Source organism: Pempheris klunzingeri, chromosome 17 (assembly GCF_042242105.1).
Source record: "Pempheris klunzingeri isolate RE-2024b chromosome 17, fPemKlu1.hap1, whole genome shotgun sequence".
NCBI classification, from domain to species: domain Eukaryota; kingdom Metazoa; phylum Chordata; class Actinopteri; order Acropomatiformes; family Pempheridae; genus Pempheris; species Pempheris klunzingeri.
The window spans coordinates 16,651,955-16,672,929 of NC_092028.1; the positions used below are offsets into that span (position 1 = coordinate 16,651,955).

Genomic DNA, 20,975 nt, shown 5'->3' on the forward strand with positions numbered 1-20,975 from the left:
CAACAACACTACTGCTACTACTACTAGAAGAAGAAGAAGGTATTAAAAATTATAAATTGGTATTTTTGCTTACTGTGATGTCATTTCTTGGTGTATCTTTAAATGCTGCATATCTGTAAAATCTGTACAACCTCAGCTAAAGGGTTATGTAACTCAATAAATCATAATAATTGATAAAAGTAATACAATTGTCATCAGGTTTTCATCAGGTTTAATGTGTAGTGATTTAATAAACACACAAAACATATTGATCAAATATAGAAAAATTTAAATATTTCGGAACACTTTATAAGTTATTTGAACTGCGTACATTTTCAGAGATATGTTAATTTTTATGAGCAGAGTGCAAAGGCGTTTTGGATCATTTCCTCTGCTGTAGAAAATTTCCTAAGCACATTGGTGTTTTTCTCTGTTTGCAGAGGGTTAAACATTACTGCTGCATTAACATGTAAGGAGGCTTAAACTAAATGTAAACTTGTACTGTATATACTGTTGGCACTCTTTGACACTGTATCATATTTCATACGAGCAGATTGTTTATATGAAAAATCTTAATCTGTGAAATAAATAGTAACTATAGCTGTAAAACAAATGTAAAGTAGTGAGTTTGTCAGTGATGATTTTGCGAGCGGAGATGGTGTCTGAGGAGGAGGAGGAGGAGGCTTTGCAGCTGACAGCACTGAACTGGACTTTGCTTTTTTTTTTTGTTGTTTTATGGCTCAGAGCTGCTGATATGTTGACGCCCAGTGATCACTTTGTTCGCTCAGGTCTGCAGCTGCGTCAGTCTGGCAGGAGTAGGGAGGGAAAAAGAGGAAGAAAGTGGCAGACTTGTTTGGACCCTTTGTGTTTCCTTTTGAGAGATGTCTAGGTACCACAAAGCAGCGATCGATGGATACTTGGACCTCTTGAAGGAGGCCACGAGGAAGGACCTGAACACTGCCGATGAGGATGGCATGACTCCCACCTTACTGGCTGCTTTCCACGGACACATCGATGCTCTTCAGCTCATATGCAGCAGAGAGTAAGTGCTCCTCACTCCTCTCTATCGCCTGTGCTTCATCTCACAATATTGCCTCCAAAATTATTACCACAGCGCTCTGAAGTCTATTCAGATATTCCAAAGAAAGTTGGGCACATCTGACAGATCTGTGGTCCACTAAGACACAGAAATATACACATTTTGATTCAAATTCTACTGTAATATTTCATGTATATGCCCTAAAATGAAACTAACCACAGTAGAAAAGGTTAACACATCATCCAATGAATTTATGGATGAAAGATATTGTGTTTTATACATTTTCCTACTGCTATTTCATCAGTTACTCAGGACTTCATCTGGGTTTCAACAAACGAATGTTTGGGCTCACATGTCCTTCGCTATAATTTAACGAGCTAAAACTTTCATTCCACTCTTCACGCTCCTCTCTCCCATGAGCTGAGCCAAAAGTTTAATCAGCCAAAGCCGTCCTGTGAAACAAAAGAGGCCTTTATGTGTGTCCCCGCCACCATCTCCGGCCCCCCATTCAGCTCCACAAAAGGAAATCTAGCAGGACATTGGTACTGAAAACTGAGGTTTAGGTCTGGAGGATGACTAGCAGGGCCTAGAGTACGTCAGGTGAAGCATTTCCGCTTTCGTTGGTATCAGCGTTTATGACCTGCTGTTGCCTTTTATGGCTGTGACAGTGAAGCACAGCACAGGAGGACTTTAAATCTTAATAGTTAACTAATTATCTAATTAAAGTCCGAGCGACATAAACCACATGAAACCACACTGGATGTCTCCTCTACGGACATTCATTCTTGAATTATTTCATATTAAGATGACAATTGTTTTTTTGCTTTACTAAACTCTGTTTGCTGTATTTGGGCGTGTGATTTATTTGTTACTGAGGTAATTTTTATTTCATTGTTTAATTTCTATTCCTACGATTCTAATGTTTAGCTTTATAACATGTTTAATGTTTGTATTTTCCTGGGACCATGGTAGAAATAGATATTCCCACTTTATCATGAAGTGTCTTGAATAGATGTTTCATGAATCAACTAAAAACAAAACAAAAGAAAAACATAAAATTAGATCAGAAATGCTAACTTTGACATATATAGTACATGAGTAAAGGAATCAGTGGGAAAAACGCCATTTGCCATCAATTTAAATCAATTCTTTTGTGTCATACAGAGGAGACCCCAACAGGAGCGACATCTGGGGCAACACGCCGCTGCACCACGCAGCAGCTAACGGCCACATGCACATCATCAGCTTTCTGGTCAACTTCGGCGCCAACCTTTTCGCACTGGACAATGAATTCCACACAGCCATGGACGTCGCCGCCTCTCGGGACCACATGGACTGCGTGCGCTTCCTGGACGCTTCTGCCTCGCAGCAGACCAACCAAAACCCCAAGAAGGTGGCCAGCCTGAAGAAGGAGGCCGTCAAAGAAGCAGAGAAACGTGTGAAGCTCTGCGAGAAGGTGAAGAAGAAACACCAGAGCAAGATGGATAAGATGCACCGTGGAGTGGGCAACACCGGGTCTGTTTCAGAGGCCAGCATGGCGTCGGCTTTCTCAGACGGTGGCACCATGACAAGCGTCAATGAGCAGTTCTCCAAGCTGATTGCTGCTGATAAGTCTGGCTCTCTTACAGCCAGGGTTAAAGGCACACTGCAGAAGAAGCTCGGGAAGAAAGATAAAGGCACGATGCAGAGAGCAGTAGGGGATGGGAATGTTATTTTCCTCAAACAGGATAGTGTGATGTCTGAGAAGCCAGAGTTTCTGGATGTCTTCAGCGAGCAGGATGAGAACATGTTGCCTGAAGAAGGAATAGGAGGCTTCGAGGACGACTATGACGACGAGGAAACAGGCCAGGTCAAGCAGTCCATCTTCAACCGACCGGGTCTCGGAGGTCTGATTTTCATGAAGAGGATGGGGCTGGAGTCAGACGACGTCCCCAGTGGGAACAATGAAAGTCTCGGCTACCTCGTTCAGAACGACTTGTTCGAGGCGGAGGAAGATGCTGCCGGCTTCGACGGGAACGACGACCCTGATCTGCCCTGGGACCAGGAAGATCTCGGACTGGATGATGACGAACAGGAAGAAACCTCCCCCTTGGACGCCTTCTTGTCTGCCATCGCCTTGCCAGAGTTTTCCCTCGCTTTCAGCAGAGAACACCTGGACCTGGAGGCGCTAATGCTTTGCTCCGACGAAGACCTGAAAGGAATCCGCATCCAGCTGGGACCCAGGAAGAAGATCTTGGAGGCTGTTGCTCGCAGAAAGAACGCACTGGAGATTCCTGGCATCATGAAGGACAGCTCATTGTGATCTAAAAACAACAACAACAACAACAACAACAACAACAAAATGAACAGTGATTTGTAATCCTGTCTCAAACGTCAAATGAGTCTGTATCTTTTGTAAAGAGAGTTTGATTTTCTGTATAAAACAAAGATGATTCAGCAAACTATTTCGCACAATTCAAAGTGATCAAACTCATTCTTTACCACGATGGCCACAAAGCCACAATATCACTGCGTGACAGTTTCTCTCCAAACATGAGATTAAGAGGATCAGTGGATAATTTGGTTGTGCTGTTGTATGTTTTTTAAAATTACTTCGACTGCTGACAACGTTAATGTCAAATAAATTAAACATGAAAAAATAACGTCTCAAATGTAATAATCTGTATATATATACAATACAATATTAAAAGCAATGAATGTCTGGTTGGTAATACAGCCAACATAAGAAAAAAATAGTAAATACTAAATTTCACGATTGTACCTTAAATAGCTGAAATAATAACATGATTCTGGACCCAGCGGTGGGCTCAAGTATTCTACTTTTACTTTTATTGCAACTTTAATGGAACTTGTGGGCCTACTTTACTTGAGTATTTATTTTCTGTTACTTTATACTTCTACTGTATTTGAGAAGCAAATTAAGTTGCTACTTACTGTGCAGAATCAGATTAATAATACAAAATACAACCAAAAAATAAAAGATGATGTATTCTTATTGTTTATGATAAGAATAAGACTTTTTTGATCCCTGGGGGTATTTATTCTCAAAGGACTTGGCCGTATGACATGAGGTCATTAAAATGAAGTCCCTTCTTACCACCCGGTAAGTGCACATTAATACATCAATAATTACAATAAAAATAGGCGATATTACTCTTACATAGGCTGTTCTGGATAATGATTACTTTTGGTTCTTTGAGTATATTTTGGCGAGTATTTTTACTCTTTTATTTTAGCTTAACTTAACTTTTACTCTTAACTTTAAGTTTCCACCACTGGCTGGACCAGATGTTGATTCCCACTATTTTTTTTAAACCTTTATTAAAAATCACTAAAGAACAAAACAGCCGTTGTCAGTGTTCAACACACTTAATAATAATTGCAAGCAGCATCCTAGAGGAAGAAAATGTATATGAATTAAATTAACTTAATCTTTAAGGAGGATTTTAATCAAGATATAACTCAAGTAATTCATAGAGTCTTAAACCACTCCAGTGTTTTAAGGATGAATGAAAACCTTTCAATAAATCCCACTTATTTGACTAAAAAGCGAACCCGGAAGTACTCGGGGGTGACGTCTCTTGACGTGCTCCGCGGAGGTGGGCGGGGCTTCCGGTGAGAGGCGTTAAGGGCCGCTCGTTATCGCCGTTTGACGGCGGACTGGCTGCAGAAGAGCGGGGAGCGTGTTTGCGCTGAGGTAGTCACGATTATGTCCAACAGGTAAGACCAGGTGTCACCGCTAAAAGCTGCCGGACGTTTAGTCTCACCTGTGCGGACGTGCCCTGTGGTCTCCTGACAGGTCGGACTCGGGATAAAACGGCTCGTTTGCGCCGCCGAGCCGCTCCATCAGAGCTAAGCCTCATTAGTGAGCTAATAGACAATCTCAGCTCGTCTGTCCGCCTTGTTGCTTCTCTTCAAATTCCTCTCTTAAATGACACCAAGATGGAGCGAACTAACACAGAACTACTTCCCCAGCTGAGGGTTTAAATCCCTACTGTTAGCTGAAGTGAGACTTTATCCCCAAAGTGTCATAAATATCGCTGTCTTGTCTGTTTTTGGCTCCACTAACCTCCCAGGTTTGCCTAGCAACCTGAAACATGGCTGATATAGTTGCCGTTAACGCTGGTTTGCCGCTGCCGTCCACCATCAACGTCACCTTCCCGGTCCAGGAGGACGCCGCCGCCGCCGCCCCCCCGGCCTCTCTGAGCAGCGAGGACTACCTGTTTGTGGAGGCCAGGCACCCCAGCACCGTCCTGCAGGGCCTCAACAGCCTGCGGCTCAACAACGCCTTCTGTGATGTGACTCTGTGCTGCGGAGGACAGGAGTTCCCCTGTCATCGCATTGTGCTGGCCTCCTTCAGCTCCTACTTCCAGGTACACCTCACCCCCACAGCGCTGTGCAAAATCCCTGCACAGTCCCGCAATCATGCTACCTTTTTACGAAGAATATCTGAGTGATCAGAGGCAAACCTGATCTTTATACCAGATGGTATAAAGTTAAAGGGCCCATGTTGTACAAAATTTTCTTTTCAACATAAACACGCGCCCCTGGTGCATCTAGAGACCCTCAAAGTCTGAGGAAAGACCACCCTCTCCTTTTCCTCCAGCTCCATCTTTCTGTACAAGTGTGTGAAAACGCTCTGTTTTGATTCGGCTCCCTTTATGATGTCATAAGAGCATCTAATGATCATGTGACGTCCTGCAGTCAAGCCCCCAGGAAGTGCGCCAGCCCAATTTTACATAATGGCTATACTGTGTAATTACAACATCGGTGATCGTCACGTGACCCTGTTGAGCCCAAAAAGACTTTTTTCCATAAACTTAGATTGTGAAAGAGACGTCTGTAAATCAGTGGATACATTTGAGAGTCACACCAACCTGAAATGACTCGTTCCACCATCAGAATTTGATCCATTTGGTCGCTGGAAGAAGAACTTTTTTGACTTGATGCACCACTGAGCAACTTTTCATAAGAATGAACGGAGCTCCGGCTCCAACAACAGTGTCCAGTTCTCTTCTATACATCAATCCTTAATGACATGAGTCCACTTCATGTCCGCCATTGTTTTTTCCTCACAAGTGCCAGCTCCCAGTAACATGAAGATGTTGAATGTGTGAGCGAAGCAGCACATAGGTGGTTCGATTCCTGGCTGCTCAGAGTCAGCATGTGGAAGAATGAGGGTGTAATGTAAAGGTGCTTTGAGTGGTCGAAATGACCAGAAAGGTGCCATACAAATACAGACCATTCACCATAACCACCATTGTAAATTTCCCCACATGGGACTAATAAAGGAATATCTAAACGGACGTTCAGAGAGAGGCTGAAAACAACAGCAGCAGCCATGTCTGGTAGGAGAAAATCATCACTTTGACCTCCAAGTTCAAGTATGAACCTGAAAATGAGCAGAATATGGGACCTTTTTTTAAATATGATGCTTTTTTTTAGCAATATTACCATTTATTTTAATTGTTTACAGCTTCAAAGTGTTAAAAAAGAAAACATTGCCTTGTGCACGAGTTTATGAACCATTCTTTATTGTGTCTTTGCTTTTGAAACAATGATCCCTAAGGACCAGACCCGGGTGATTTACTAATTCTGGCTTTAATGAGACGTAAATACAATTCTATGGCTGAGTAATTTATTCTGAATCAGCTCCCAGAACTATCATCAGGCCCTGGTGGCTCTGAACAGTCATCATAGTCCACAAAAAACTCAATTTTTCAAACTACTTATTTCCACTGTCTGGCACATTATCAGGAAAGGGAAGATAAATAGACAATGCTACTGTGAATTTCCCATCATAATCTGGTGTTTCATTTATGCAGTGACTCATGTAAACCTAATTATATAATAACATTTTAAATGAAACCACATATTTCTTTGTTACAATACACAGTTGCGTAAAAGTGGGTAAAAAATAATTCTGTAATTATTTTTTGCAGTTGCATTTATAGTAACAATTCAGATGTTACTATAAAGGCTTTGAGAGTCTGGCTTTTGGCACCTGGCAAGTGCTTGAAGCCCACATATCACTGTCAGAGCTGCAGAAAAGAGGAGCAGACACGGGCCGAGTTGTTCACAATGATCAAGACCTACATGCCAGAGATGCACACCACTGTGTGTTAGTGACAAACACACAGGAAGTCCAGGTTCTTGTTCATGAGCTTTAAAATCAGCCGTGAATTGTGTGTTTTCCTCCTTCCGTGTCCTCAGGCGATGTTTTCCACCGACCTGATAGAGTCCAAACAGGAGCGGGTTGCCATCAATGGCGTCGAGCCTCAGATGATTGGCATGCTGGTGAGCTACGCCTACACATCCGAGGTCTACATCTCCAAAGCAAACGTGCAGGTAAAAGTTACATCTCTCAGCCTTCTCTTCTCCGTCGCCGCCGCCGTCCCTCCAACAGAGCTCATGTGCAGAAAACTAATCTGATTGGGTGCAGGCCCTGCTGGCGGCAGCCAATCTGCTGGACGTGATGGCCGTTCGCGAGGCCTGCTGTCGTTTCATGGAGCGTCAGATGGATGAGATGAACTGTGTGGGGATCCACTGCTTCGCCGAGGCCCATTCCTGTAAGGTGCTGGAGAAACGCAGCATGGATTATATTCTCGAGCACTTCAACAGTGTTCATCAGCAGGTGGGAGCCCGATGGAGCCGTATACTGTTCTGATTGTCTGTCAGTCCAGCACTCTTATATTTAAGATGTTTGTTGTCACTCCTGTTGTACCTGTCCACTCGTGTCAAATTCATTGACTGAAATCTATAAAAATAAAGAGATTAAATCTATGTATACATCAAATAAATATAAAAAATGAGCATAGGGTAATGAGGTAGGACAACAATGAAAGTTGTATATAAATATAAGAATATAAAACAGCCTAACATCCTCTATAAAACAGGCTTAAAGCTCATACAGTCAGTGGTCAGATATTTCACAGATACAATAAACATTTATGGTGCAGATATTGATGTGCTGGAGCCTCCTGTTGTGTTTTCTGGTCTAGGACACAGACTGAAGGACTCTCTGGGTGACCAGGTGTCGTACAGATGATGTGGACTGCACGTGTGTGTGTGTTGTGTACACATGTGGGAGTGTGTGTTATTTGATAAGAGGTGTGTTTGCAGCAGTAGTCAAATGCCACTTTTAAATAGATGCTGCCTGATGCGAAAAATCAAACACTTTGTTTAAATTGTAAGTTTTCTAAACATCATTCTGAAAGTTTATAAATTAAATGACCAGATGGAAATGCCTTTTTTTTTTTTATACGGAAGCTGTCATGTGTTCACGCCATCACCAAGTTCTTACAATGCTGCCTTCACACATTGGCCTCGGCTACAAGAGCAGGATAACTGAACCTTGGCAGCGTTGTGAGTTTCATGTGTGAAAGGGGCTTAACAAAGATAATCTACCTGCCTGTGATTAACTCCCATGGGTGGTGTGTCTGTTTAGAAAGCAGAGTGAGCAGGTTGTCACTTGTGCTTCATTCTTTCAATGTCTTTTTTTATTTGTTTGTTTGTTTGTTTTTTCCCCCACCAGGAGGAGTTCCTGTCTCTGTGTGTGGACAAACTGACAGAAATCCTCGCAAGTGACCATCTCAACGTGCCGAAAGAGGAGATGGTGTTTGAGGCGGCCATGTTGTGGTTGAATAAGTGTCTTTCTCGCAAACAGAGCTTTGAAAAGGTGAGATTCACTCGAGTTCACACAAGCTCACATGCTTCTTTTTTTTGTGACCTGGTACAAATGTGTTCACCACAGACTTGTCCCATTATGATGTGTCTGAGGCAGACAGTCCGACTGAAAAGAGCCCTCAACACAGCAGCTGTTCGTCTTTAAGACGTCCATAAATCAAACACTATGTGTCACAACTGTCCGACACCAAAAGGCACCCTCTCCTACCTAAAGGAGGCCCCCACCCCACTACCGCGTTGTTTTTTTGCTTTTGGTGTGGTATTTTTTTTTTTTAGCTCAACTATTTAGTTTAAAAAAACTTTCATGCTGGAGATGAAGAAAGCCTATCTGAATAGTTTCCAAACATATCCTGCTGTAGAGGATCATAAACAGACACTCATTACTCAACATTAAAGGAATAGAAATGTTTTATTTCATTTAAATGGTACCAAAAAACGTAAAAAACAACAATTTGCCAGACTATTTTTTGGCCAGGACCAGTCACTTGCTGAGATCTTGTAGTCGCTGTGTTTTTTCCAGGCAACCAGCTGAGACTCCAGAAAGTAGTCTGCTTCCAGCCAAGAATTAGTCCAGGTTAGCTGTTTCCAGTCTTAGTGCTGTGCTAAGCTAAGCTATCCAGCTCCTGGCTGTAGCTTCATATTTAACATGAACACGTGTGGGTGGTATCGATCTTCTCATCTAATTCTCAGCAAGAAGGAGATTTAGAGCCAGTTCCTTGCCTTCCAACCATATGTCTCTCCCCTGATTTGTTCCTCGAAGGTCCTTGAGCACATCCGGCTGCCTCTTATCAGCCCTTACTACCTCCACGATGTCATTGAGTCTCTGGATGTGGTGAAGGAGAACCAGGGATGCCAGAGGCTCATCTCCGAGGCCAAGGACTACCTGCTGCTGAAGGACCGCCGTGGAGAGCTGTACTGCCCCAGAGCAAGGCCACGCAGGTCCACAGGTAAACACACACACACACAGACATGTATATTTTTCCTGATTCTCATTTTCAGTCACATTTTCTCCCTTTTTTTATAGAAAGAGTTTCACATTCATGCTCATTTCCATTTTTTACACGGCACATTTATTCCACAGCTTGTATACATGGTTTCTGCCCATACGCTCTGTTAGGTGCTGAAACGCTCCAACAGCTGAAACAATTAGTCTGTTATTGATGAGACAATCAACAGAAAGTCATTACAGTTATGACTGTAATTTGATTAATCCTTTTTTGTGCAAGAATTCACAGCTTCCTGCCTCTCAGATGTGAATTTGCTTTCTTGGTCTTCTGTGATATTGAATCCCATATCTTTGAGTTTGGGACTCATGTTGGGACTAAATGAGGCATTTAAACATTTGAATCTATCAGCTCGGCCTTGCAGAAATTATGAGGAGAGAAAATAACAAACTGATTAATGGACAATGACAATAATGGCTAGTCGTAGCTCTACACACCACCACGTTGAATCCCACAGGCGCTCATTTGTTTTAGACTGACATTTATCCGAAGGCCTCGGCTCACTCCTCTGTTCCTCTACTCCCCCTGTTGCCACGGCAACAGGGACAGCTGAAGTGATAGTGACAGTTGGCGGGGAGGACGACAAGGTGGTGCTGCGCAGCGTCGAGAGCTTCGATCCTGTGACGAATCAGTGGAAGAATCTGGCCTGCCTGCCCTTCGCTGTGAGCAAACACGGGCTGGTCGTGTCGGGTGAGGAAACGCTCACCAGAGTCACATCCAGACGGGAAAACGATGCTCCAGACTGTGTCCATCTCTGAGAAGAGCAACCGCTCCGTAATGCACAATGATGACTTGTTTTCTCTCCTTCCTCTTCCTCCTCCTCCTCGATAGACTCCACTCTGTATTTGGCAGGAGGAGAGTTTCCTGACGGCTCAGCCAGCAGGGAGATGTGGCGCTACGACCCCTGCTTCGACTCCTGGATCGAGATGGCTCCCATGAATGTAGCTCGCTCTGAGTTAGGTGAGGCAGTCTCAGCATGACAACCCCGTCCTCAAAACAAAGTACTTCATTTTGCCAAAAAGTATTCAACAAGTCCTTTGCTTGTTTTCCTCCAAGTTAAATCTTTTAAGGATTTTATGATCATAGTCATGTTTTAGTTGCACTAAGAGCTGTTGTTGAATTGATTAATCTTCCTCACGCCGCTCTCCTCTCAGGCCTGGTGATGCTGGACGGCTTCGTGTACGCAGTGGGAGGGTGGGAGGGGCGCTCCCGTCTGGACTCGGTGGAATGCTACAACCCTCACACAAACGCCTGGCAGTTCACCGAGTCGGTCAAGATGGCCGTCACGAGTCCTGCTGTGGTGGCGCTGGACGGACTGCTCTATGTCACTGGTAGGATCCAAAGGCTACACACATGCAGGCTGTGCTTTTGTGAAAATATTTGGGTTTACAGTGTTTTTTATTTGTGTCTCGTGTGTCCTGGTAGGTGGTGCCGTTCTAGAGGATGGCGACGGCACAGACCTCGCTCAGGTGTACAACCCTAAAACCTCTGTGTGGACCGAGGTTGCCCCCATGCAGATCGCTCGCTCCGGCTCTGCTGCCTGTACACTCAAAGGAAAGCTTTACGTTATAGGTATGCAGCACACCTCACAGCACAACACGGTGGCTCAACAATCAACAAACGCAGCAAGCACCATTACGAATTCAAGCACGACGACGACACTGACTGTTAAATCTCCTCCTCTCAGGTGGATGGCACGCCTCGACAGAGAACACAGATAAGGTGGAGTGTTACTGTCCCAAGACCAACCAGTGGACCATGTGCGCCCCCATGAAAGAACGCCGCTACCGGCCCGGTGCTGCCGTGGTGGATGGAAAGATCTACGTCCTGGGAGGAGAAGAAGGCTGGGACAGGTGAGGGAGGTTGGTCTGGGAAAATTCAGAAAAGTTACTTGTGAATCTTCTTCACTTTCTCAGGAGCCCAGGAACTGTTTGAGGAACTTCTTTGCATTTCAAAAACTCTCCAAAATTGAAGTCAAAACATTTAAATGTGATAAAACCTGCCTGCTCTGTGTTAGTGGATGGGACATGGGTCAAACTAAAAATCTAAATGCACTTGAAATATTTAAGTATTTATTTTTTTTGGCTCCAAATGATGTCACCAGTGCAAGATGGCAGCGGCCACATTTGGCATATTTTGGCTTCATTTTTGTACAGTAGGAGGAAGCAGAGACGCATCATCCATCTTTATACACAGTCTGTGGCCCCGAGAATCAATATTCAGTCATCAGTCATGCAATAATAAAAGGATAAACAAAGCATCATGTGTGAAATCGGATAATGTGCTTCATCTTCATGGTGTTCAGATGCAGTGGAAACGCACAGAAGAATGTGCAAAAAGGGGCTTTTTGTTCCTGATTTAGTTCCTGTGGATTTAAAATCAGGAGGACAGACATACTTACAGCCTTTCATCTTGGTGAAGAACAGGAGTATTTGACAGAATAGTTGAATTTACAGCCGTTTAATGCAATTTACCATTTATGTGCAGATATCATGACACTATTGAGAGGTACTGTGACGAGACAGACACGTGGGAGATCGTCGGGGAGATGCCCACCAGTCGCAGCTGGCTCAGCTGTGTGTCTCTCCAGCTGAGGAAGGACATCCACATGAGCAGCTGTCCTGGGACGCCAAACGACAACTGAGCGAGAGTGCCTGGGAGGAAGTCTTTCGTGGTTATTCGCACCCTCACTGGGTTACAGTGCACTTCAAAGCTCTGAGCAGCAAACTGAGAAGTGATGCCTGGATTCGGCATAATGCGGTTTGAGCTGTTACTGATGGCAGACAGCGGTCGGTTTTAATCGGGGACTGCTTCAGGAATGGGTCCCGCTCACTTGGGTCCCTCCTCTCGGCGCGGTGACTAAGGAAACGTCGTACGTGAATCTCAAGACTCAAGTGGGAAGTCTGAACTCACTCTCGGTTTGATGTGAACATGTTTAGGGTACTGTTTTAATGTCCGAGAACCTCAAATCTGTGAAGATATTCCCAGCCAACATAGTGTATTTTTGTATCATTATTATGTGACGTATTTATTGGGGTGTGACTAGCTGTGAGGAAGATTTTTTTGTTTTGTTTTGTTTTTTAAATAGTTAATATTTTGCTCTATCAAAAGATGCTGTATGGGCCAAAGAATCCAGTTGGTTACCTGTGAAAAAAGGTGTCTATACGTGAGCGTTGTTTTTGTAATTCAACTTTGTACGTTCTGAATGATTGTCTTTACTACCTGTAAATTGTTTGAGTATATTTTTGTAACGTACTGTGAGTCATGCATTTTAGTGATTTTAAATGGAGTTGGGTGCTAATAAAGGTGTTTAATTCTTTAACCTGAATGCTGTTTGTTTTTTTTCTTTATTTCATCAAATAGCATGAAAAATTACAATGAAATATACTGTTTGGAGCAAGCCTGTAGATACCCAATTGATAATACCAGTATAAACACTGTAGTATAAGGTGCACAAATATAACTAAGATAAAACATTTAAAAATACATCATGCACAGAATAAAAGAATAAAATGTCAGGTACAGGGTGCAAGTGGAGCTAGTGGTGCAGTATTTTTGGAGACGCAACACTGAATGTAGCTTACACATTTATTTGTTTGTAAAAAAATTTTTTTTTAACAAATCACCGGGCAACTTTAATTTCAGTATTAAGTATTCAGTGTTAATTAACTTAATTTCAAGTATTTTTAGTTTTAGTTTAAAATGTCAGAATTTTCACATTTAATTTCTTATCATTGTATAATGTTCTTACTAACATTTCTCACATTCTCTAATTGACTTGGCTGTACTGGGCTTCCCCAATAAATCGATTTTTAGCTTCTTGTCAACTGGTTTATCAATCACAAACCAAAGAGTTTGTGATAGTACATTAGAACCCGCTGCACTAGCCGAAGTTTATCTTGCCATTCTAAATCATCTTTGACCGACGTCGCGGTGCGGTGCTTTGTGGGTAAGACGTCAGCCCGCCGTGGTACTTGTCTTTCTGTCCCGGACTGAAGGAGAGAGTCGGAGTCATGAGAGGAATCCGGTCTCTGAACAATCTCCCCGTGAGTCCTGCGGTTTTTCTCGGTTTGGTCTGAGCTGTGTAGCCGCCAGGACCTAAACTCTGCCCGCTGTGGCTCTCCGTCTGCTTGGACAGTGGATCCGCGTTTAGCTGTAGTTAGCCTGCAAGCTAGTTAGCATGCTAGGTGGCTAGCTAATACAGGTTTATTTAGGCTTGTGCGGGTTTTCAAGTTCACGCCATCCCTCTGTTTCACTCACACACACACTGAGTGATAATGTGAAGTCAGAGTGTGGTGAAATATGCCGTTTATTCGGCTTCGCTTCGCCGCTTCTTGTAGCTTCTTGTTTCTTTGCTCAGCTGGATGCAGTCTGAAGGTCATCTCCGAACTCGCGTAGCCCAGTTTTATTCATAATTTAATAGTCTCAAAGCAAAACGCGTCTTTAATGTGGTCACGACGCGGCGACATCCAGATGTTTTACTTAAACTCTGTTACAGTAAACTCGGGCTTTGTTGTCAGGACACATGAAGAGCAGATTCAGGTCCCTTTGCTGTGTGACAGTCTGTGTGCTGCCATACATGGACATGACCATACTGTGCATAAACATCCATTAACGCTGAATGAAACCATTATCCATTAGTGTCACTAATAAGAAAGCAACTGAATTTAATTTTGAATTATTTACAAGTAAAACTCCATAAAAAAATCGAGTCAAGAGACATTTTTGTGCCATAAATGGAATATTTTGTAGTATTTGCACTTTATTGACAAAATGATTATTTTATTATTGCTGAAAACATAATTGATAAATTACTTGATAATCCAGGTAATACATAGTTGCAGGATTAGATCATAGGCTGTTGTGTTTTTTCTTTAAAGACCCCTTTAAATGACACACATTCTACTTGTCTATTTGATAAGTTGTGACCAGATCAGCCAGAAAGTGACTTCTAGTTCCCTTCCTTTTTTATTAAAGGCCAAAATATGAGTAAAAAATTATCATTATTTAAGAAACATGATATAAAGGAACAAGATTTTGTGTTGCAAAACAAACATAATGTAGTGGTTTCCTGTCCTGCTGGTCATCTGGTGATTTATCTTGTAAGTCTTGAAGGACAGGTTGGGAACCAGTGGTCCAGGCGTCTCTTCAGCACTTATTTACTTATAACAGAGTTGGGTAGGTGACAGCAGGTGTTATGAAACATTAGAGGTCATGTTGATCTTCACGGGGTTAAGATTTGCTCTGATTTAATATCAGCTGCAGGAGAAAGTCTGTCTCCCTCCAGCCGACTATATAACTGGATACTAATGTGAGCACTACATGAAGCTGTGCCGCTTTCACACAGAAACACTGTTCAGGAAAGTCAAGGACAGTAGAAATACTTCAGCACGCTCTTGTTCTTGTTCCCCATTACTAACAAGGAGGGTGTTCACAGAGGAAAAGTTAAACAGAGGCTAGAAAAGTCACTTATCTGAACTTTGGTGTCACCACCTCCCTGAGGAGAGGACCCTGGACTCTGGACTCACCTGATTATTATTATTGTTATTATTATTATAATTATATAATACAGCTCCTCACTCTGAGTGTACATGTTGTTATATATTATTATTATTAGTAGAAGTAGTGGTATTATTTGTATTATTATTATTATTATAATATAGTACAGCTCCTCACTCTGAGTGTACATGTTGTTATATATTATTATTAGTAGTAGTGGTATTATTTGTATCATTACTTTATTCTTATTCTTTTGGAGCTGTGTGGAACAAAAAGCAATTTCCCCCTGGGGATTATTAAAGTAATTCTGATACTGATTCTGATTCTGTAGAAACGTTGCTATGCTGCTGCCAGGAGGAGCCAAGCCCTGACTGAACCCCTCGAAGGCCACAAACCGTCCTCAGCTGCACCTCTCCCTCCCCAGAATGTCCAGGTGGGTGCTGCTGTCGTCCACACACGAATTTATTCGGCATCTGACGTGGTTATTAAATCGCCATAGTCCGATGTAAATGATGAATAGATGACTCAAATTTTTATTTTCATTCAATACACATTAACATTTGTATGAAGTATAATAATAATCACGTTCTCCACTAGACCAAGATACCGGACCTTAACATCACTTGGGATTCCGTATCCCAAATTTTCTTTCTTGGGGTTTAACATATTTTTGTCCAAAATGTGCCCACTGAGGCTGAGGCTGCTTAGAGGGGTTGTTTTTTGGCCAAAAAAGTTAGATGTTTGGTTCCAGTAACGGTTTTGTCTTCTGCGTCAGGTGTCCAAGCTTCCCAACGGTCTGGTGGTAGCATCTCTGGAGAACTACTCCCCTTTGTCCAGTGTCGGTGTGTTTGTGAAAGCTGGCAGTCGCTATGAGACGGTGGAAAACCAGGGCGTCTCTCATGTGCTGCGGCTGGCAGCAAACCTGGTAATTAGTGCACGATTTGAGGATGTGTGACTTTGGTAAAAACATTTATTAATTGGCCAAACAAATCAAAGACAGCTGGCTCTCATTTTACTTAAAGTTCCTCTTAGTTTCTAACGCACATGTCATCAAAATACTGCACAGTCTTGTCAAAACACTCGTTTGCTGTGTTGTAGACCACTAAGGGCGCGTCTGCCTTCAAGATCTGCCGCGGTGTGGAAGCGCTGGGGGGTAGCCTGAGGTCAGTGATGGTACTCTGCTATAAATAAAGCCAGTGTAACCGTAGCTCGGTGTACTGAACCGACTGTGTGGTCATCTTTCCTCCTGCAGTGTGACATCATCAAGAGAGACCATGGCCTACACTGGAGAGTGCTTGAGGGATCACCTGTAAGTGATCTTCATGCCAAATATTGTTTTAATGTTTCACGTGCGTTTAACTTCAAGCCAACGTAAAGTCATGTTGAGGCCTCGGCATGCGTTCCTGAGCTTGTGTGTGTGTGTGTGTGTGTGTGTGTGTGTGTGTGTGTGTGTGTGTGTGTGTGTGTGTGTGTGTGTGTGTGTGTGTGTGTGTGTGTGTGTGTGTGTGTGTGTGTGTGTGTGTGTGTGTGTGTGTGTGTGTGTGTGTGTGTTTTCAGAGATTCTTACATGGAGTTTTTGGTCAGCGTGACCACAGGCCAGGAGTTCAGGCCGTGGGAGGTGGCCGAACTGACGTCTAGGGTGAAGGTTGACAAGGCTCTGGCTCAGCAGTGTCCTCAGATAGGTCAGTGCCAGGATCAACAGTTCAGCTCCAAAGTACCTGCGTTATTGTGGAAACCGTGTCAGCGTAACATTATTTGTTTTTACCTGTTTTACTGTTTCTTTTCAACTCGTATTTATTATTTATCTGGTCATTTCTGGTTTTTTTTGTCTTTGTCAACCACCTTGTAACATGTTTTTGATAAATGCTTAATAATGATAAACAGAATTATAATTATTATTGTTATTATCATGATCTCTGTGGCCAAAGCAAGCAGCAACAGAACTTCTGCATTTTCTCTGCAGGTGTATTAGAGAAGTTGCATGAAGCAGCGTACAAAAACGCCCTGTCCAACTCTCTGTACTGTCCCGACTACATGGTCGGCCGTGTCTCCTCTAACCAGGTACGGGTGAGAGTTTTGTCTTATTTCTCTATGTTCTGTATGAAAGTAGTCACTTGTTTGATCTCAGAGAGTCTAAGTCATTCTTTGTTAGAGTGTGCGTAGCTCTTACACACCTCTCCTCCTCCTTATCCTCCCCTCGTAGCTGCAGTCATTTGTTGAGGACAATTTCACCACTGGCAGAATGGCTCTTGTAGGACTAGGTGAGTTTGTCTACTAGGATCGTTTTGTCGCATCTGCTCTCCTCTCTCATCTGGCTTTGCTTAGCAAAGGCTCCATTTTAATAATGGTTGGCTCACTGAGGACGGCAGTCTTGTTGATGTAAATTGTGTGTGTGTGTGTGTGTTTTCACTCTTCTCAAATGTCCTTTGGCCTCAGCCCAGAGACACAGAAGCACCCAGTCAGTACTGTGAAGAATGAGTCTGTAGTTATAGTGCTGGTTATGTTATGTGCAGAGTTTTGAACAAGTGTTGGCAAGCCTGAACGACGACACATCACCCTCTGGAAGTTTCTATCCTGGGAATGTGCAGTTCATGAAGGTGCTCTGTGTTTGTTAATGTCAGTGTTGTCTGATTTACGCCCTCAGGTGTAAAGCATTCTGTCCTGAGGCAGGCGGCCGAGGCCCTCATGAGTGTACGCAGCGGGGCTGGAGCACCTGCGGCGAAGGCTGTGTACCGTGGAGGTAAAATCCTTTTAATAAGTTTAATGACGACGTCACGCTCTACGAGGTTTGTCTCTGCACTATTGTCATGCTGCTGTCGTGTGCTTGTGTGTAGGTGAGCTGCGGGCGCAGAACAACGACAACCTGGTCCACTCACTGATCACCAGTGAGGGCGGTGTGACTGGTAGTGCGGAGGCTAATGCCTTCAGCGTGCTGCAAAGGATCCTGGGAGCTGGGCCACATGTAAAGAGGGGCTCGAACATCACCAGCAAACTGAGCCACGGTATTGCCAAAGCTACCGCACAGCCCTTTGATGTAAGTTCAGAAAGAAAGGAAGGGAGATAAAAAACAGTTCTTTGGCATGTGTTTTTATTGTAGGACACTTTGCTGCAACACTTTTAAGTGCAGATAGTTTGTTTCCTAATGTCAGACGACCTCTGGCTGTCTTTCAGGCCACAGCATTCAATGCCTCGTACTCTGACTCCGGCCTGTTTGGCGTCTATACCATTGCACAAGCTGACTCTGCAAGAGAGGTGATTGCCAAATGTTTTTTCTGACACAAACGTAACAACATCAGAAATGTGCAAAGACGGCAGAACTTCACTGAGCTTTTGCACGTTGCCGTCCTCTGCGCAGGTGATCAAAGCTGCCATTGATCAAGTGAGAGGCGTGGCCGAGGGAAACCTAGCAGAGGTTGACATCAGCAGAGCGAAGTGAGTTCACTGAGAGACGTTAGACAAAGAGGTGAAGCTGCTGTGTGACTCAGATTATAATATATATAATATGACTCTGGTGTGCATAGGAACCAGGTGAAAGCAGAGTACCTGATGTCCATAGAGAGCTCTGAGGGCCTGTTCGAGGAGATCGCCGCTCAGGTTCTGACCACTGCAGCGTACCAGGTCCCTGACTCTGTCCTCCAGGCCATAGATGCTGTCACCCAGGACGATGTGATCAAAGTGAGTGCTTTCGATGTAGATGTGGCGATACTGTATGTAAATTATCACAAGTTCAGTTTCACTTCAGTGATGCTTTGCCAAAGATTTACACCTAATTTACACACTAATCAATATTTTAAATTAAAGAATAATAATAATATAATAAAGAACTGTGATATTTTTAAACCTGAACCCAATTTTTATTCATTTGGGTTTGAAATGAGAGGCAGGTACAAAAACGTTTGGAATTGGTTCAGTAAATCGCCTTCGCCAGCAGTCGATAACGGGCAGTAATGGCTGTAATGTTATCCTTTGGGGCAATTGCACCACATCAAAACATTGACCACTGACAGGCTCAGATTGTTATTCAAAGTGTCCTGAGACCTGTGAGATCATTTTTGTTGAACTAGAAATAGTCGCTCAATTGCTTGATCAAAAGCCACCTGACTCCATTGACAAAAACAGTAATTTTACAGAAGAGTTGCTGGTCTACTGCTGTCTTGATCAGTTAGTTTGTTTGTGTTACTATGTAACTTTGTTGTTTTTAAACAATCAGATCCAACACAATATCAATAACACAACCATGCAAACTAATCGAGGCAGCAGTGCACAAGTCAATCCAGTGTTTCCTTTTTTTGTCGATGGAGTTTGGTGGGTTTGAATAGTGCTATACAATGGCTGTTTGTGGTTAAACAAAAAGGATCTTATAGGTCTATCTCTGTAGGAATACTCCCTGTAATGTTGTCAGACACCCCGAATAACAATCTGAGCCTCAGTGGCAAAAAATACTGGAGTTATCCTTTAATAATGGAGAAACGGAGAGATATCACTCCAGAAATGTAAAGTTTATTTATATTATATGTAATTACAACAAATGGAGCTGTGTTCTGTTTAAGATGTAATTAGCCACATGAAGAAGAAAGTTTTAATGGGACATTTGTCTTTTCTTTGCAGGCTGCGAAAAAGTTTGTGGACGGCAAAAAGACCATGGCAGCCAGTGGACACCTCCTGAATACACCGTTTGTGGATGAAGTATGAAAATGAAATTGGAGAACCGGTGATTTTTAACTAAGGCCTGCTGTGCCTGGCTGCTTAAAAACAGGAAGAGGACCTCAAACAGTCACAGCCTCCTGCAGCAATTAATTTAATACCAACGGTCATTTGTTTTCTGTCCTGCAGTAAGTGTTAAGCGCCAACAGGAAGCCGGAGTATCATAATGCAATTTTTCTTTTTTGTCCATTTCACTGTATATCTATGTAAATTAAAGTAATGACAGTAATAACAGCTGGGTGTTGCTTTAAATTTGTAAAACTTTGAATGAATTCAGGGTTACTGTCTGCAGCAGGTTATTTATAGCACTTAAGAGATGTTGTTCCATTCATCAACCAATAGGGGGACCTAAAAGCACAAATATGACTTAGCAGGGTTGGAAGTTGCCTAATTTTGGGCTCAAACAAACCTGTTTCTGCTTGTGGACTAATTATTTAGATTATTTACCCGAGTACAAGTTGCAATACCAGCAAAATGCACAAAGAAAATGACATTTCATCATGTGTTTGACTTTTTCATCGTGACATGGTTACAGTGCAGAATTATTAAGCTGCATTTAAATATGGCAGCAGGTTGAGGTGGAGCTAATTTTATATATTTTACTCAACTTGAATCATGCATTATGCTTCACAAGCTGTAGATTGTGTGTTTTATATGTAATATAAATAACCTTTTAGAGTAGTTTGTTATGAAAGCTGTCGGGTCAACATAGAGGCAGACAAAGTATATCTCCCTCTGAAATGTAGATGAGTAGGAGCATACGATGATAGAAATTGGAAGTAAAAATACCTCAGAACTGTACATAAACTCAGTACTTGAGTAAGAGTCCAAATACATCTTAAGTGTTTTGTATAAACAAAGGCGGCTGTCAGAGTGTCTTTGGTTTAAATACAATGGAGGAGAAACTCGTTTCGCTGTGTTACGCAGGTCCTGTGAGATGCAATGCACATATCGCTTTGCTGTGGACAGGAGTGGGCGGTCTGGAGCGCACACACTGCAGGTGCTGGCGGTCATGGTCAGAAATCCAAAGGGAGCAGGACTTTTTTTTAAAACAGTCCTGTACT

General features: G+C 42.8%; 3 protein-coding genes across 3 annotated transcripts; all 3 read left to right on the forward strand.

Moving 5' to 3' along the window:
- The first annotated feature begins 767 nt into the window (after positions 1–767).
- anks4b (ankyrin repeat and sterile alpha motif domain containing 4B) lies at positions 768–3,348 on the forward strand. Its single transcript, XM_070847156.1, has 2 exons — positions 768–1,021; positions 2,183–3,348. The coding sequence occupies exons 1-2, from the start codon at positions 861–863 to the stop codon at positions 3,318–3,320; spliced, it is 1,299 nt and encodes a 432-aa protein (XP_070703257.1). The 5' UTR covers positions 768–860; the 3' UTR covers positions 3,321–3,348.
- Positions 3,349–4,672: 1,324 nt separating this feature from the next.
- LOC139216703 (kelch-like protein 20) lies at positions 4,673–13,030 on the forward strand. The gene is made up of 12 exons (XM_070847912.1): positions 4,673–4,738; positions 5,095–5,391; positions 7,232–7,366; positions 7,461–7,652; positions 8,553–8,696; positions 9,465–9,651; positions 10,252–10,398; positions 10,540–10,668; positions 10,863–11,039; positions 11,134–11,280; positions 11,396–11,561; positions 12,196–13,030. The coding sequence occupies exons 2-12, from the start codon at positions 5,116–5,118 to the stop codon at positions 12,350–12,352; spliced, it is 1,857 nt and encodes a 618-aa protein (XP_070704013.1). The 5' UTR covers positions 4,673–4,738; positions 5,095–5,115; the 3' UTR covers positions 12,353–13,030.
- Positions 13,031–13,649: 619 nt separating this feature from the next.
- uqcrc2a (ubiquinol-cytochrome c reductase core protein 2a) lies at positions 13,650–20,145 on the forward strand. The gene is made up of 14 exons (XM_070847525.1): positions 13,650–13,754; positions 15,539–15,640; positions 15,983–16,132; positions 16,306–16,370; positions 16,460–16,516; positions 16,765–16,889; positions 17,171–17,268; positions 17,411–17,468; positions 17,852–17,947; positions 18,042–18,241; positions 18,379–18,459; positions 18,563–18,639; positions 18,729–18,882; positions 19,816–20,145. The coding sequence occupies exons 1-14, from the start codon at positions 13,722–13,724 to the stop codon at positions 19,897–19,899; spliced, it is 1,380 nt and encodes a 459-aa protein (XP_070703626.1). The 5' UTR covers positions 13,650–13,721; the 3' UTR covers positions 19,900–20,145.
- The last annotated feature ends 830 nt before the right edge of the window (positions 20,146–20,975 follow it).